Source organism: Canis lupus, chromosome 16, assembly GCF_003254725.2.
Source record: "Canis lupus dingo isolate Sandy chromosome 16, ASM325472v2, whole genome shotgun sequence".
NCBI lineage: Eukaryota > Metazoa > Chordata > Mammalia > Carnivora > Canidae > Canis > Canis lupus.
In genome coordinates, this window is record NC_064258.1 from 9,205,747 (window position 1) to 9,224,099 (window position 18,353).

At 47.9% G+C, this 18,353-nt stretch overlaps 1 protein-coding gene across 15 annotated transcripts in view; it reads left to right on the plus strand.

Annotated features, from left to right (window-relative positions):
- HIPK2 (homeodomain interacting protein kinase 2) overlaps positions 1–18,353 on the plus strand; it is a 193,597-nt gene that overhangs the window by 158,326 nt on the left and 16,918 nt on the right. For all 15 annotated transcript variants that reach the window (XR_003130590.3, XM_025434012.3, XM_025434007.3 and 12 more), the window contains 2 exons: positions 11,552–11,796; positions 17,814–17,971. Coding sequence is in view for 14 of the 15 variants with exons in the window: in XM_025434012.3 (XP_025289797.1) it covers positions 11,552–11,796; positions 17,814–17,971 (403 nt within the window). In the remaining variant the exon portion in view is untranslated. The remainder of the gene's footprint in view (positions 1–11,551; positions 11,797–17,813; positions 17,972–18,353) is intronic.

The following is an 18,353-nucleotide window of genomic DNA, read 5'->3' on the forward strand; positions in this document are numbered from 1 at the left end:
TTCAAGAGAATATCAGACCGATTTTCCATAATTGTTCAATGCCAAAATAATTTTGAATCACTTTGGTTTTGAAAAACACTTATAGTCTCTATACATTTGGGGGATGAGACCAGTTGTATGCAGTGCCAATGTATCTCAACTCCTGTAAGCTTAAAAATCTCTGCCGTGGGCTGTTGAATTTTTTCCCAGTTGGTCAGGATATTTCTCTAGCATTGCCTTGGCTCTCAGAATTCGAAATAATTGTCCAATTAATCAGAAATTTCTCTGTGTCTGATTAACCCAATCTTTCAAACTGCCAGTTGGCTCTTCACTCAGAGAGCATTACTGTTTATTCCAAAGTAGCAAGAACTCATTTTACGCTGTGTATGCTTCCTGGGAAGAGGAAAGGAATATTTATTGTATTTGCAAGACTATTAACCCTGGCACCAAAGCCTGTTGTCCTGCATTTCCCAGCCAGACCTGAATAGAGTGCGGTTTGTACTTGGGCTGCCTGATGAGCCCCTGGACCATGCCCTTCTGGAACAGTCAGTCCCCTGGCCTTCTGCACCCCGAGGGGCCCTGGGGCCTTGTAGATCCCAAAGCCTCAGAACCCCATCTCCAGCCTGCTGGCCTCTCCGACTGGGACCAAGAGTCAGGGAAGGTGGGGGAGGCCCACCACTGCTGAGCCCAGCGCTAGCGGCCTGCACACAGACCGCGACTAGGCATAGCTTTATCATTCACAATTAGGCCTCAATGATTAATTCCTGATTGGATACAATGTCACTAATTAGTAATCACAAATCTTCTTGATTAAATAATAAATTCTTACACTTGAAATCATTACTCAATGTACAGATAGGCTAATTAAAACACTTTCCCTATAGCTATTCCTGCCTGGGCTATCCCCTCCCCATCTTTATAATGAACTCAGTATTTTGCTTATTTTCCATGAGAGAACTAGTATATGTCTCATTCCAGTGTCCCCTGTCCTTGTTTGATGTCTCAGCCCTGGTCCTCAGTGCATCTCAGAAGAGGATGTTTTAGAGCCATTCTGGTCCTGCCATCATTCATGCCAGAGGGGCCATGGCACTGGGGACACCAGACACAGTTCCTCACTCCCCACCTACCTGTGCTGGGACTGGCATCTCCCTATTTTTGATAACAACCCCAAGTTGAGTGAATACTCCATCCTCACCATCACGCCATGCTCCCCAGCCCAGGAATATTGTGGGCTCGGGTGGTCCCATCCCAAAGAGAAAGGCTTCTCTAAGCCCAGAGCAGCCGGTCCACATGTTTCTAACACTAGCCATAAAACAGGCCAGGCAGCCCCACACAGCCCTTTGCTACAGCTGGGGAAAAGAAAAAGCAATTTAAAAATCTGACAATCAACTAGATTGGCCCTAGCGTTTTTTAAGTATGAGATTTGAATTGACACAGAACCTCAACATATGTGCTCAGAAGAGAACTGAATACTGTGTCTGAGGAAGAAGAAAGAGGATGAGAGAGTGATCTCTCCACCAGGCACACGGCTGCCAGGGCCGAACACACACTGTTTCTGCGGCCATCCCCACAGCCCCAGAGAGAAACCAAACTGAAATTCTTAGCAGCAGGGGAGGGCAGGGAGCAAGTCAAGGGGCAGGTGCACATTGAGGAACCACCACCAATAGTGACACGGGCTGCTGAGGACCAGAGCTTCATAAGATGAAAAATGCAGAGGCCCACCTGAGATGTTACACCGAACAGGAGAACTGTAAATTGAAGCCAGAGAGTAATCATGAAGGGCTCCAGCTGTCTGGTTGTGACAGGAAACTCACAGAGAGAGATGGTCACGTTTTCTGGAGAGACCGAATGACTGTTGCCTTAAAAAATGTTTTAAGATCCAAGAAGACAGGAAAGCGTACTTGAGTCTGAGCAGGATAAAACAGAACCCCGTAGCTGTTTTATTTGTAGAGAAACCACTGTATAATGTGATCATGTTATCGTGACTACATTTTGGAGAGAAAAACGGGGAGGAAATATAATTACTTGTTCTTAAAAATCAGAATTATCATAAAATTCAACACAGTAAATATTTACTGGACCTGCGAGTGTGAGATAGGATGCTAGGAATGCAAGTGTTACATAAATAAGGTAGACAGTCTCCGTCCTTGGGAGGTTTGCAGGGTAGTAAGTGAGATACGACACATACAAATCATCACCCAAAATGGAATATCAGCCCCGTAATAACTAGCAGAGTACTGTGGATTTTCAAAGGGAAAGTAGCTTAAGGAAAGAGAAGGGAAGAAGGGATTTTCTAAGGTCAAAGGGCCAAAGGGTGTAGATAAGTAAGCAAGGGGGTGAAACTGCCAATTCCAGTGAGGCAGGTGGTGGAGCGGAGCCTCAGAGGTAGGCTGGTAGGACCAGGAGCACAGATGGGCAGCTGATCAAAGTGAGAGTGGGAGGCAAGGCTGACAGGGATTCCAGAATAGAAAGAGGATCTGAGGGTCTCCCCTTCAGTGCAGGTGGTCAGCTTCAGGAGATACTGAGGAGCTCACAGGAAAGCATCCATCCTGGGAAAACAAGGATGTACCCCCAAGTGCAGCCTATCGGGGAGCCGCTGGACCTCCATCCAGCTGGAAGCTTTTCTAGCCTGTCAGTGTTCCCATTTGAACAAGCAAGACTTCCCTGCTTGTCCCAAACCTGATTTCTCCTGCACTGTGTCCATCTTGATTCTGATCTGCTGTGTTCCCAACCTCATTTCCTATTTGCTGTTCACCTCAGGACTAGCACCCTGACTCTGTCGAAAATGCTGACTGTTTGCCCTAACATGAGGCAGCCTTAGCACAGCAAGTCAAGAGTGAAGGGGGCGATGACACTACAGGGATAGTGATCGTGGCATCACATAGCAGTGCCTGCACGCCAATGTCTTTTAGAGCCAGCGTGAGATAAATTATGGCATCCTCACAATGTTAGACCTGATTGAGGGTGTCACTAAATCTCTGGGACCAGATGACAGTGCCTAGAATTTTTAGACAAATGCCAAAGCAAAATTATTTCTCTTGACCCCCAATACTTGGCACCGTTAGTTGCCAGAGCAGAAGGATGGTCAGCAGTTCCTACTTACGAGGAAGACCCCAAAGCAAGAGAGGCCAGGCTGGGAGAGAGCAGATGAAAGGGGACCCCTCCCCTTTAGAACACTAAGTGTTCTCATTTGCACTGTCCCATGCATCATTTGATGGGATGTACAAGGCAAGTGGTTCCACTCCCATTTGATAGGTGAGGAAGCTAAGACCCAGGAAAGGTGAGTGACTCGCCCTAATTGATGAAGATTCTAAATAGGAGAATCGGGAATCCGCTCCCATGCTGTTGAAAACACAGCAGTCTCGATTATTAGCAAAAACAACTGATTTCTCTTCAGTCATTAATTCGACAGATGTAAACTGTGGCCTGCCCCCTCCTCCAACCACCTCCATGTTCCCCCACGGTCACGCCCACTGTGTGCAGGGCACCAGGCCAAGGCTGTGGGGAATCCACAGTATGTTCACGAGTCCTGACCAGGTGCCATGCGTTGGTCAGAGTGCCGAAGCTCTAGCAGCAAGAAGGGCAGAGGTCAGCTCTTCTGATTCTTCGAGAAAGTATTTTAAAATGAGGAGGCCAACACAGCCCAGCAACTTGCTTTTTCTCAGTGAGTTGCTGTTGGAATAGGGGACCCTGTGGCTATGGTTAGAGAATTTATCTAAAGATAGAAAACCCAAACTGGTATTTTTCTGGGTCCCCCAGGATGAAGTAGTAGAACCAGTCTGATTTTAAACATTTATAAATGATTTTGATGAGAGCAGCATCCGACTGTCTATATGTGCTGAATAAGCCATCTTCTCTCCCTTGAAATCTCTGTGGACAAAGTTTATTGGTGCATGTCTTATTCAGACCCTCTGCTAACCTTGCCTTGGTCTGAAACTGTCCTTTCAAGGCCGTACCACACAACCTCCGGTCATGAGGGTAATTTTTAAAGTGTGTCGCTAAAGTGGCTCACTTCAGCCAATCAACTAGAAACTATTTCGTCCAGTCTCCTTATTCGCTCATTTGTTCATTCATTTAATTATCTGGATATTTCTGGTAGCCAGGTTTTCTTTTCCTGTGGTCATCGGGGCACTGTTCCTTTCAGCATCACTTTGTGTGTGTGAGCAGCGGCTCCAGAGTACGACAACCAATGTTACCAAGACAAAAACTTGAAGAAAGTTGATGCATTTGCATCCCCCAGTATTTTGAAGAAGGATCATTCTTAAAATAGTTTTATAAAAACTAGTTGACCCAAAATGTTGTTCTTTATACTAAATTGAACATCTAGAGCAATTACTCTATTTAAAAGGCACAGTCGGGAAACTGAGAAACTGCTCCACAAAAGGCTTTGGCCTGGAAAACTAACATCTGCTTAACAGAGAGCAACACACACACTCATTTATTTATTTTTTTTTTATTTTTATTTTTTTTATTTATTTGTGATAGTCACAGAGAGAGAGAGAGAGAGAATGAGGCAGAGACACAGGCAGAGGAAGAAGCAGGCTCCATGCACCGGGAGCCTGATGTGGGATTCGATCCCGGGTCTCCAGGATCGCGCCCTGGGCCAAAGGCAGGCGCCAAACCGCTGCGCCACCCAGGGATCCCCACACACACTCATTTATTATTACACAGGCAGAGTCAACTCAAAGCGGACCCCGTGTCCATGGCCACCTGCAACCCACTGCATCACTCCTTTCCTCCTCCTCCTGCTTCATAAGCGGGAGTGAAGAAACAGGAACCCAACACACAGTATCATTTGAAGGGCTTTGTAGTTTTGCAGTGTTGACTTGTCAGATATCCCAAGGTTGAAGGAGAGAGTTCAATCATCTGACTCCTCTCAGGAGATGGGAGGATGTTTTGTCAAAGTGGACTTCACCGCATCCTCTTCATCTCCTTTTGTTCCTTCAAAACACCCCTGCAGGTTGAGTAGTGTGGTTAAGGGCCGCATTTTACGAAAGGGCTGCATTTTGAAGAAGCAACACCACACCTGACTATCCCCAGCAGCCTGTCCTGACACTTCAGCACATTACAGAGCCCTCACTGACAAGTCACAACTTCCCTAGGGCAGGGGGAGGAGGCGGAGCGCAAATGGCTAGCTACCACAGGTCAGAGCCATGCTCAGTGGCCAGATCACTGAAGGAAGTGGAAGGACATTGAATACCTACTCCTGCTGTGTGTAGGGGACTGGGCCCATGGCTCCTTCCACTCCTTGCTTCTGATTTCTCTAGAAGATGGTCATGTGCGAAAATCTTCCCAGTGATATGTACATGTGTGCATGTGCATTGAGAGAGGCATACACATAGATATCAATGTGTGGATAATATAACTTGAATGTATGCACCAAATTTAAATTGTAGATTTTTTTTGTTCTCCCTAATGACTCTAAATTGAGAGCTGTGTGATACATGGGAAGGAGCACATTGGCCTGGAGACATTGGCTTCTGGCCCCTCTGCTCACAAAGTGCACTCAGCCAAGTATCTCTAATTGGGTGGAGGGGGATGGGAACAGGACAGCAACCCATACACATCCCCTTGAAGGTGGCCGGGTCAGCAGCTCTCATCTCCATCAGCTGAGATAGTTGCCCCTGCGAACAGCCCCGTGCCCCATGCTTAGAAAAGACCACTGTCATTGGGACCAGAGGAGGAGCACAGTTGATTTACATTTTCAGTGCTTGTGAGTAGGAGGGGGGAGGATAAAAGATAAAGTATGCATAGTGACTAAGTGAGTGCAAGCCCAGGTTAATTTAACAGCAAAAAACCTAATAACCTGACTACAAAGTGGGCTAAGGACCTAAATAGATATTTCTTAAAAGAAGACTCTAAGTGGCCAACAGCTATATGAAAAAATGCTCAGCATCACTAATGATCGGGGAAACAAATAAAAACCACAATATCCCCTTACACCTGTCAGAATGGCTGTTAGCAAAAGAACAAAAGAAGGTGTGGATGAGAATACAGGGAAGGTCAAGTCCTTGCACACTCTTGGTGGAAATGAAATGCAAACTGGTGCAGCTACTCTGGGAAACAGTATGGAGTTTCCTCAGAAAAATTAACTATAGAGCTATCATTGATCTAGCAATTCACTTCTGAGAATTTATCCAAAAGACCAAAATCAGGACCTCGAGGCGATAACTATACATCCATGTTCATCACAGCATTATTCACAATAGCCAAGATGTGGAAACAACCTACGTGTCCATCAAATGAGTGCACAGACAAATGGGTAAAGAAAATGCAGCATGTACACACGGTGGAATTCTAGTCAGCCTTAAAAAAAAGAGGGAAATTCTGCAATATGCAAAAAAAAAAAACCTCTTAACAAGAGGCTTCTAAAATAGTCAAGTTCATAGAATCAAGCAGTGGGATCTCTCTTGCCGTCCGCTTGAATTAGGCAACACTTAGAGCCTAGTCAACAGCACTGTATTGTATGCTGAAAATTTTAAGAGGGTAGATCTCCAGTTAAGTACTCATGCAGTCAGTATATTACAACATTCTTTACAGTCTTGCAGTGGGGAGCAGGGGGACAGTGCAGAGCCCTTCGACCAGTAGTCGTACATCCAACAAATGTTACCTGCGGTTATTAATCAGTGTTTGCAGCAAGAGAAGAGTGGTGTTTCTCATGCACAGCATTGACTGGAAATCAGGGCAGTGAAGTAAGTCATGTAAAGTTTATTGGTAGAGATGAGTTTTGACCCCGGTCTCGAAGGTTGAAGCTGACTGAGATTGACAACTAGAAATCAGCGACACATTCCAGGTAGGGCCCCACAGGGCAGGAGTCACAGGCTTGTGTCCGCTCCTCCGGCAGGGCTTCCTCCACTGGGGCTGATTTCTCTACTTCCAAGCTCCTTATTTCTTTCCATCATTTTAAAATGATGAAAATCAGCTATCGCCAGGACAACACAAAGCAATTTGTGAACTCTGGAAGCTTTGTTCTTTATTCAGAAGTGATGTTCTGGCCGAGGACACTTGAGGAAATATTTCTCATTCTGCTCCTCTCTCTCAGTTCCATTAACCAATTATTAATGAGATTGATAAACTATCAATAATAATTAGACACTGTAGTGGAATGAATCCCAGTAGAATCAGTACATATGAGCCTAAAGAACCCAGAGCGGTAATGTCAAATGTATGCTCATTTTCAAAGTGACTCATTTAACAGCTTCCCATTTGTTCTCGAATCTGCATAGTATATTCGGGTAGAGCACAGAGATGTTTTTAACAGCAGAAGAGATTAAAAACAGAGCTATCAGATTAATTCACCTTTTCCAAGCCTGTCACGAGCAAATCCAAAGAGGTAGGTAAATTAGCCCTGGACTATGTTATACCTATTTGCTCATTAGGCATAATGAGCTCTGAAAACAAAGGAATGGGACCCATGAGCTGTTTTATAGAGATTTTATCCCACACTCGTTGATAGATATTAAGATACTGACATGCAGGATCCTCAGCCTCTGTAGAAAGGCTCACTACCTGTTGGGTTTCCAGCAGGAGATGGCCCTAAATTCTCACAGGTCATCCAGACTAAACTATCAACTCTTGAAAGATTCTTGCCAACAAGCCATCCTTTGGTGACAAGAAGCTCACTGGTTCATGAAGCGGCCCCATTGTGTGTTTAAATTCTTACTCCTACTGAGCTGAAGCTTCTCCACAATTTCCAAATTTGAATTTTATTACAGCTTGGCTATGTGTCCATGTGTCTGTTTAATTTGCTCATTTTTGAAACAACTTGGAACACAAGGAAGATCTGGCCAGCAGGAATTGGCCAGGTCTGGGTCTACATGTAAGGCACACTTACTATAGACATCTATTTCCTCTCCAAATTAGGAGTAAACCAAATCTTATTTTAAATGTCTTTAATAGTGAGTCTTTAGGGGACCCTCGCAGTGGATCCTTTCATGCCACTCTTCCCCAATAGATGTCAGAGCAGGTTGGAAGTGGAGGGACGTTTAGGGTCACACTAATATCTAGGCCACTGGCCAGGGTCACACCAGTGAATGGACAGTAGAGCCAGGACCAGAACACCAGCTCCCAGGACTGGGGTTGGAAGCCAGCCTCTGTTCTTCATGCGCGCTTGCAGCAGAACACACCTGTGTTTGGTAAGATGACCTGCTAAGCCACTGTGTATGTGGGTTAATTATGCAGACCTGGCTATGACCTATGACAGAAGCCGAGAGTGAAGGACAGGCATCACATCTCCCTGCAGCCCCTACAGAACTGGACGCCGTACAGAGTTACAGCCTCCAGGGCCTTTTCCCCAGGTCCTGGGACCACTTTGATGGTGTATGCATGGAGGGAGAAGGGGCCCTCGGTAGCATATTTTTTTTTTTAATTTTTATTTATTTATGATAGTCACACACACACACACAGAGAGAGAGAGGCAGAGACATAGGTGGAGGGAGAAGCAGGCTCCATGCACCGGGAGCCCGATGTGGGATTCGATCCCGGGTCTCCAAGATCGCGCCCTGGGCCAAAGGCAGGCGCCAAACCGCTGCGCCACCCAGGGATCCCCCTCGGTAGCATCTTAGTACACAGCAGACATACACAAAGAAGTCGGTTCTGTCATCCAGCCCCATCACCCCAGAAAGCGGCCCCACATCCTCCTGCCACAGCTTTCCACATCCTCTTGCTTCTCTTGGACTCCTCCTCCCTACTTTCCAGGCTCAGGGACTTTCTCCTTGTGCCCCATGTCCTAGTTCTTATGCCAGATCTCCATGCCCCCCACCCACTTCCACCCCCCACAAATCCCATCTGCTTTTCTGATTCTCAAGTATACGTTTCAGTGACATGAAGTACGCTCACAACATGTACAACCATCACCACTTATTTCCAGAAGTTTGTCATCACTCCAAACAGGGACTCTGTACCCATTAAGTAATCGCTCCCCATGCCCCACCCTCCCCAGCTCCTGGTAATCTTGAATCTACCTTCTCTAAGAGGTTGGTTATTCTAGATACCTTATGTAAGTAGAATCACACAGTGTTTGTCCTTTTTGTGTCTGGCTTCTTTTACTTAGCGCGTTTTCAAGGTATATCCATGCTGTAGCACATATCAGAACTCTATTCGTTTTTATGGCTAAAATTCCATTGTGTGGATAGACCACATTTTTCTTACGCATTTGTCTGTTGATGGACACCTAGGTTAATTCCACCTTTACACTCTTATGCATGATGTAGCTGTGAACACTGGCATACAAGGATCTGATTGGGTCCTTGCTTTCCCCTCCTCTGCATGAATACCTCCAGTGGCATTGCTGGGTCATATGGTAATTATGTGGCTTTTTGAGAAACAAGCATATGGGGATTTTTTGCATTCCAACTGTTATAAGTGGGAAGCATAGGTCTTTACTAATTAAAATGTATCTGTTTTATCGAAGTTAATATGAAGAGCTGTAAATATATGCAGTCACTTCATTCCTCATCTGCCTTTGAGTTCCTAGCAATTGTCACCGGTACAACTCATTTGACAGTTCATCACAGAAGGCTTTGTGACATCCATTATTCTCTTTAACCGATTATTTTAAAGCTTCTACTGTTTAACTTGTCATGTTTTTATACAGTCCCCCAATGAAATTTTAATCACCTCCAGGGCAGAGGCATGTATTATAGCTCTTTGTACAGGAATCCCCTGTGGCACCTACCACAGATCTCCAAGATATCTAACTAATGAGTTTTCATTTCTTTCATATCAATCTTCTGGTTTATTCATAGACTAAAAACTTCTCCATCCAATCCATGCCTTGATAGAATCCCCTTTGCCTGGATCTATTTTTGCAATCCTGTTTTCACATGTTAAATGAGGTAGCACAACCAGTAACAGTGATAATAGCCACAAACTTTCATATGTACACTATTCAGAGCACTTCCCTGTATGTTCTCACTTCTCAAAATAAGCCTATATACGTAGGTAGTGTCATTATCCACGTTTGATCATGAGACAGACAATCACTCAGAGGTTGCATAGCTAGCTGCCCAAGGCCATACAACCAGCAACTGCGAAGTAGTTGCTGCAGGGCCTGTGTTCTGACCCACGGACACAGTTAGGAAGGGACTCTTCTACCTTGAACCAGGAAGGACAAAATGTGCAGCCACTGGAAGAATATTTCAGCCCAGATGTCAGTAGTGCCAGGCTTCAGGGAGCAGGGGCTCAGACCTTCTGTGGGTTCACCTCCCAGCCCCTCTAGCCTTTAGCAGCCTGGATGACCTTCCACTTACCTTCTGCCCGGCTGCCTGGGGCTCTCGAGTTTGCCCATTTCTCTGCTGCCCTTAGGGTGGCAGAGATCTATCTTGGAAAGAGTCTGGCCTGTGACTGGCCACATGACCTTGGGCAAGACACCTGGAGGTGGGGGTGGTGGTTCCATTAGGCCCTCCATAAATAGCAGCTGCTTCTCTTAGCAAATTATTTGGAAACTGACCCTGTCTTACCTAGGCAATCAATATTTCTTAAAAATAGATGATCAATATATAAAAATAGATGTAGATCTTGTTTTAAAACCCTCACAATAAGCAACAAATTCCGTATCCATCATCCCACCCACCTGCCCTGGAGGCAGCCAGAATGGGTTCCTAAAGTAGCCACACCAACATAAATATCTCAAGAAAGAAAATGTGCTGGCCAGGAGCCATCCAAAGCTGGTTCCTCCCTATCAGCATAGAACGAAGTTTCCGATACAGGAGGAAAACCACAGCTGCTGAGCAACACTCTCATAGGCGTCATCCCCAAGGGAGCCCTTCTGACCTCACCTACACACTGTGCTGTCCCCTCCCTGATCCTGGGCTCCTGCTCTAGGGAGGCTGCAGAGGGGCTAGGCCTCCCCCTCAAGAAGGGGACCCTCAGATGTCCTGGCAGCCTGCACCACCCACTCATTCCACATGACGTCCCAGCAAAGAGGTGGCAAAGGGTGTGGTGTCCAGCTCCCAGTTTTTCTCTCCCAGTGTCTCTGAACTGTGTTGTGTGTGGTCAGCCTCCTGAGACCCCGCTCTTCATGCACGCCTCTCTCTGCATCCTGCTTCCCCTTGGACATTTCGCTCCCTCGCACCCAAGTTCAGCGGATCTCCCAGGCCCTGAACCTAAGCTGATGATGGCTCTCCTCTCAGAGGTGTCCTTCTGCAAACCGGGGCCTTAGGTTGCCAAGGTCTTCTTGGGCTTTCTCTACATGCTAGGATGTCCCCTTGTGGTGGCTCAGAAGGTGCTGCCACACAGCTGTGGGCTATAGGCACCTCCCCTGCAGTTCTCCTGCTGGGGGAGAACCCAGGGCCATCTGGAAGCTTCTCCCGTTTCCAGAAGTGCCGGGGACCCAGCTCCAGCCCTTCTCGTGTCTTCACACATCCCCCTGCTGGTTGGATGGGCAACACTGTGTCCCTAGTCTCCACATTAGGGTCCGGAGAGCAGATGTCACGTTCCTACACACACACACGCGCGCGCGCGCGTGTCCCAGAGCACCAAGGGGCTTCTCACATGGCTGGTTCTGGAATGCTGGTTGGTGTCTCACCTCACAGCTGCCTCACAATCCTGATTTCTCCCTTTCCGTTTTCAGCACTGTCTCCAAGCAGAGGAAAAACGTCATCAGCTGTGTCACAGTCCACGACTCTCCGTACTCCGACTCCTCCAGCAACACCAGCCCCTACTCCGTGCAGCACCGCGCTGGGCACCACGGCAACGCCTGTGACGCCAAGGGGAGCCTGGAGAACCACTGCACTGGGAACCCCCGAACTATCATCGTGCCCCCCCTGAAAACCCAGGCCAGCGAAGTGCTGGTGGAATGTGATAGCCTGGTGCCAGGTAACTTGGGGCCGGGGCAGGCCAGGAGCACCTGTCTGCAGGCCGGTGTTTTTGGGTTCTGCCAACAAGTGGCCGTGTTGTGGGAGAACTAGTGAGCCCCAGGTTACTGTAGCTCCTTACCCAAGGATTACACTCAAGCAGCCAGGGTAGGGTTCTGTTTACTGTCACCTTATAGAAGCGGAGTTTTCACTTTTTTATTCTATAATTAATCCCTCGCTGCCTTTACGGTGGATCTCACACTGATTAGGTGCATAAATATGAAATAAAAGCCACCCAGCTCCCTCCTGGCTTAGGCTGCTCCTGACCGACTGAACATGAAGAAGCCCTAGTGGTAGAGCAGCTTCCTGTGTGGGAAGAATCTTCTCTGAGTCCTGCGGGTGAGGGTGACACATAGGCCCACTTTGGTATCCCCTCAGAGTTCGCTGTTGGGAGGACAGGTCGTAGTGACAAGTGTGCTTATCTCCTGACACGCTGCTTGAGTAAAAGGAGCCCTTCTATCCCACGAAGGCCTGAAAATTGGACTAGAATAAAGGCTGAGAGCGTAACCTTCCAAATAAGATTAGTGGCTCCCCTCAGCTTTGGTAGTATCTCACCAGTGGAAGAATTTAGGGAATAAACTAGAAGCCATCTGCTTTTCTGCCATGAACTGTCATCAGGCCATTCAAGGCAGGCAGCACCTTCACAATAGCACTCTTTAGAAGGAAAGAGGTATGACCGGGCAAAAAAGATTTTGTTTAGATTCAGGGAACTAGTCATCAGGAAGGACCCCCGTCTATGTCACCTCAGATCCTTCTTGGGGTGGTCACCACCATGTAAGACCCGCTGGGCATGGGCCATTCAGGTTCTGCCACTGAGAGTGACGTGAAAGTGAAGAGCAGAATTCAGGATGGGGTCTTTCTCGGGGCTTTTCCAGCCCAGTACCATAGGCCAGTCCACATAGTGCGGGACACATGGACATCTCTTTCCAGAACCCTCTATCTCTACCCAGGCAAGGGTTTTAGTAGAAACCTTGGCAGGAAGAACACTCTCTAGAACCAAAGGAATCTGTAAGGCAAACAAAGTTGTTCACCCAGGAGACAGGACTCCTTAGAGCAGTGGCCCTCAGACTTTTCTACTCATTTATCCCTGAAATAATTGTTTCAAACTATATACGTCGCACATTTTTAAGTTTCGATATGGCAAAGGATATCATTTCCGTCATATGTTGTGTCACTGTTGAAGTATTAAATATGTTTGTCAAAACCTCGGAGCTACAGATTCAACTTACCCAATATAGGGGGACACAGCCCTGTTGCCTTAGAAGCAGCCACTCCTTGTCATCAGCCAGATGGCTACACTGATTCACCCCTGTCAGAAGTGGCTTCCCTCTGACAGCCACATCACCTCTGAATTTTGTTTCATGAATGGATAAATAGAGTAGAGAGTTTCCAAAGAGCCTGTAGCCTGAATAAAATGAGACTGGACTGTCTTCAGTGTTTCTTACCAAAGACGGCTTGACTTTGCTAAAAAGGGACTGTCCGTCCCTCAGGAGCTGGTCAGGGTTTTCACACCTGGAGGCAGTACACCGTAGTAACTTCCCAGAGAGAGAAGCAATGGGAGACACGTGGATGTGAGGGAGAAGGTAGGAAAGGAAAACCAATGGATGTTAGTGCTGGCGAATCAGTTGAGGAAAAGATAACATTTGCTAACTCAAAATATGGAAATTGACCCTTTAAGTCTTTATTACCAAATACCCTCGAGTCCTCAAGAAGCCCTACATGTGCTGGCTTATCATTGTAGCCCTCGAGGGGCCATCTGGCCGGCTCACTTAGAAGACTGTATGACTCTTGATCTCAGGGTTGTGAGTTCGAGCCCCACGCTGGGTGTAGAGATTACTTAAAAAAAATAAAATCTTAAAAAAAAAATTAGATTGCAACCTGCAATGCATACAGCTTGGTGTGAAGGGCTCTCCTACTTCATTAACAGTAAACATCTCAAGACCATGTTGTAGGAAGCCTGACCCTTTTATTGAGCAGAAAGAGGATATAGTCCTTCTTCATCTGCCATCCGAAAACCAGGGCACCTGGGTGGCTCAGTAGGTTAAGTTTAAGCATCTGCCTTCAGTTCAGGTCATGATCCCTTGGGGCTCCCTACTTAGTGGGCAGCCTGCTTTTCCCTCTGCCCCTCCCCTTACTCCTGTATTCGCTCACTCAAATAAATAATTTTTTTAAGTTTAAAAAAACCTCTCCAAAAAACAAATTTTAAGTTTATAGCAAACTCATTAGTGGTGAAGCCCAACTCAGATTAGCAAGGAGCTGTTCACAGTCTCTTCCTCATAGTCATTTGTGCCACTTAGTAAAATATCCCTGGGTTTTGGAGCAGAAACCTTCCTGTCTTTGATTACAGGGCGGTGCCCAAGACTCTGTGGGGCATAACCTAATATATTGAACCTTTCTAAAATCTGAAATTCTGAATTTCAAAAATGTGTGACCTCAGGGATTTTAGATCACAGATTGAGACCTACAGCACAAGTCTGTGAGTTTTGTTCCATTGAGAATGCCCCTGTTCTGAGACACCTTGGGGGAACTGTAACGTTCCCTTTAAAATATGGGTAATGGTTTATAAGAATTGGCTCAAGATAGATCTTCTTGAGGTCATCTACAAATTAATTGTTTTTAAGCACCAGTTGGCTGGTGCTAAATGTTTCTTGGCCTCTTAAATCAGCATGAGAGAGTGGCCAGATTTCCACACGTTAGAAATCCTCCAGCTTGGAGCTTTGTCAGCCTTTGGTCCTGGTGCCATTCTGTGGAAGGTGACACAATTCTGAGGAGAGTTACTGAAACTTTTAGACCACCTCATCCAATCCCTAGTGAAGACAGGTGATGAGACTGAGGACCGGCTGGCTTTGTCAGCATCACAGCAGTTTTGTGTCTGGAAACCACAAAGGCAGGAGAAGACAGCTTTGTGGAGCTCACATTTCACGCCTTTCAAGTTACATTAACCACTTCCATCATCAGCCCACTGCTCGTGGGCAGGGGGCGGCTCTGAACGCTTACCCCCACTGCCTTTCCACAAGAACTGCGTGATATCTGAACAGCTGAGAGTCTCGGAGGGATGTTTCTGACCAAAAAAGAATAAAGGGTGTGTGTGTGGGGGGGGGGGTTATTCCCTGTGGTAAGGCTACTGATTCTAAAGCAGCCAGTGCTGCTGTCTCTGGGGAGCCCCATGGTATAACTTTCCCTGTAAAGAGAGATTTCTTTTCCCCTGTGAAGACATGCTGCACAGTCCTTCTGGTGACAAGTAAAAAGCAGGAACTTCATGCTGGTGCCTACTCGTCCCCAGCCTGTGGTGTTTCTCAACACAAATATATACCGTTCATTACAAAGTCATCCAAGGCTCAGAACCATCAGGAAAGCAGCCTTCCTCAGCATCACAGTGCCCAGTTGGCCCAGAGAGGTCCCAGTGTGACCAGGTCATAGCCCCTCCTATCCCCCCACCACCACAACTGGAGCTCCCAGGTGTTGCCTGGGTTCAAGTCAGGACAAATGCTGTGCAGGCAAGTTTTCTCCCAGAACTCACCCCTCCTTTGGGAGCTTGGGAAGGAGCCTTGGGGATTGCTCACATAACCTTCTTGGGTCCCTTAGGTGAGTTGAGGTTCTTTTAGAAGGCAACAGAATGAACTCTGTGCTGCCTTAAGACACATAATTCATTGGAAGGAATCAAGAAGGCTGAAGGAAATTTCAACAACCACATCCCAGGCTGAGCAGGACCCAGAATTCCCAGGACCTAGACCACTGGAAGCCACACACCTGCTTTCTGGAGCACCACTTCACCCTGACCCAGAGATTCCCAGGCTCCCAGTTTCCCAGTTCCAGGAGACAGGATTTGGTTGCCTCAGCTTGGAGTGGACATCTGTTCCTTGAGCACCAGCTTTAGCCAGGAAACAGGGCTCAATAATCAAGATGTTAACAATAGCTGACACAGGTAACGCTTTTAAGAGCTCAACATGTGACAGATAACTAGGCAATCCGTAATCATTAATTGACATAAACCTCATGACGACCCTGTTTGTAGTTACCATTATTCTCCCAGTTTCCCAGATGTGACAATGGAAGTACAGAGGTTAACTCGATCAAGACCATGTGGCTGGACCTCACAGGCATCTGGCTCCCCAGCCCACCCATACTCCGAAGCACCCTCCCACTCACCTAGCACAGACAGGACCACTAGAACTGTTTCCAGGGTGGCGGATCTTTGAGAGCAGCTGGGCAAGACTGACCAGAGTTCTGTAATGTCCCTCATGGCTGTAAGCCGTACCTCAGGAGATTGACCATCAGCACCTGTCTTCTGCCACACTTGTCACTTTATTCATCTCAGCAGGAGGAAATGATTCTTTTAATGTCTTGGTCCCCTGCAGGACCCCGTCCCTTATTTGGGGTTTCACTGCTCTGACCTGGTCCCCATTCCCTGTTCCCGCAATGGTGGTAGCAGGCACGTGCCCAGCTCTGTCACGCCATTTCACCTAAAACTCCTCTAAGCTCTTCACTTCCAGACTCAAGCTGTGGATACCTGGAGCTCAGGCTTTCTCCCTCACAATAATTACCACAGAATGCCCAGAGAGCTGAACTAGGAGCAGAGAGGCAGCATCCGCAGCTAGGGCCCAGGCACAGTTTGTGACCTGCTACAGAACAGCAAGTACTCTGACTCCAGCAAGGTGGCACCGTGGCTGAGTGAAGAGGAGACACCAAAGCTCTGCTGCTAGCCAGCATTCGCAGCTCTCCAGCTCTTACCGGGCAGGGAATCCCCCAAACCACCACCCCCTCCCCATCCTCCAGGCTTTGGAGGGCCTTTGAGAGTCTAACTGGGTTTGGGTTTTTTTTTTTTAAAGATTTTATTTATTTGAAAGAGAGAGAATGCGTGCAGGAGTGGGGAAGGGGCAGAGGGAGAGGGAGAGGGAGAGGGAGGCTCCCTGCTGAGCAGGGAGCCCAACAGGTGCCTCGATTCCAGGACCCTGAGATCATGACCTGAGCTGAAGGCAGACACCTAACCGACTGAGCCACCCAGACCCTCTACAGGTTTGGCTTTTGCACAGCTCCGTACACCAGGGCCTGGCTGGTTCCTCTCATGGGGCATGTGTTGCTAATTCAGGTCCCCAAGCACCCCCCGCCATGGGGTTCTAATTTAGTGGGTGGGATGGGAGGACCCTCAAGTGCCAATGCACGGTCAGATTGGGGTCTCTGTTAGGACTCACTGCCTCCATCCCCAGTGGGGCAGCTCTCTCTTTCCTACAGCTGCTGCCTGTAGGGCAGGGAGGTTTCTCTTGGGCTTCAGTGTGCACCCCAATCTCCCATCCCCTCCCCAAGTTTCTGGTTTCCCAAACTTTTGCTCTTCATGTTTCTCTCCCTGAGCAATTAATCGGTGTTCTCTCTGACTGGCCCCAGCCATCTCCTCTTTGACTTTGATTTCATCATCCTGGGATTTGTAATGGAATTGATCCAACACAGTTACATCAAGGGCCTGCTCATTGTGATGTATGCCTCATTCATACTTAGCATCCTCTACCCCAGCCTTGCCCGTTTTACACTTGCAGCCATGGGTGATTTTTTTCCTCAGGACATGTGTGGTTCTTTTTCTGAGGCCCCATTATCCATACTCTGCTTATGTGTCACTGTGTCTCTGGATCGCAGCAGACAACCCCACTGCAGCTCTGGATGGGGCACGAAGAGCTACAGAGAGAGACCTTTCCTCCTTTCCTCCGTTAGCGCCTCCTTGTGCTTTTCAGTGTCACCAGACAGGAATTCTAAGTCCAACAAGCTGGGACTTGCTCCCAATCAGTGAGACAAGCCAAAGCCCAGTGGCCAGTCCAGAGTCAGAGCCGACTCTTAGCTGGATCTGGGGAGACGAGGCTAATTTGATTGGCTGGTCTTGGGAACACACTCCTTCCTAGGAGACCACTGTTGTTTCCCCTAGGGGCAGGGTCTTCTGGGCAGCAGGGGGACCTCTGAGCCATCTGTGACCCCTTATTCTTTCCCACACAGTCAACGCCAGTCAGCACTCGTCCTACAAGTCCAAGTCCTCCAGCAACGTGACCTCCACCAGCGGTCACTCTTCAGGGAGCTCGTCCGGAGCCATCGCCTACCGGCAGCAGCGGCCAGGACCGCATTTCCAGCAGCAGCAGCCTCTCAATCTCAGCCAGGTGAGTGCCGCCTGACCTGGCCTCAGCGGCCTGCAAACCACGCACATCACCGAGGCCCCTCCGTGCCTCCACTTCCCAGCGGGTGGCTGTAGGTGGGCCCACACCCACCCCGGCTCACAGGGCCGGGGACCTCTGAGTTCTTCCCACTGTGGGTAAAACACTGTGTCCTGGCCCCGTCAGACCAGGACACCAGCAGAGTACTGGCAGGCTGACAGAGTTGGGCTAGTGGGTCTTTGTGATGAGGGAGGCCAGGTCACACACGGGGAACCCCAAACCCAGGGCAAGCGAGGATTTGGAGCAGGTGGGTGGCCTTTCGGTAGAATTATAAATGAAGGCAGAGTCTCCTCGGTAGAGCTGGCCTGTGTGTAAAGGGTCTACGTCA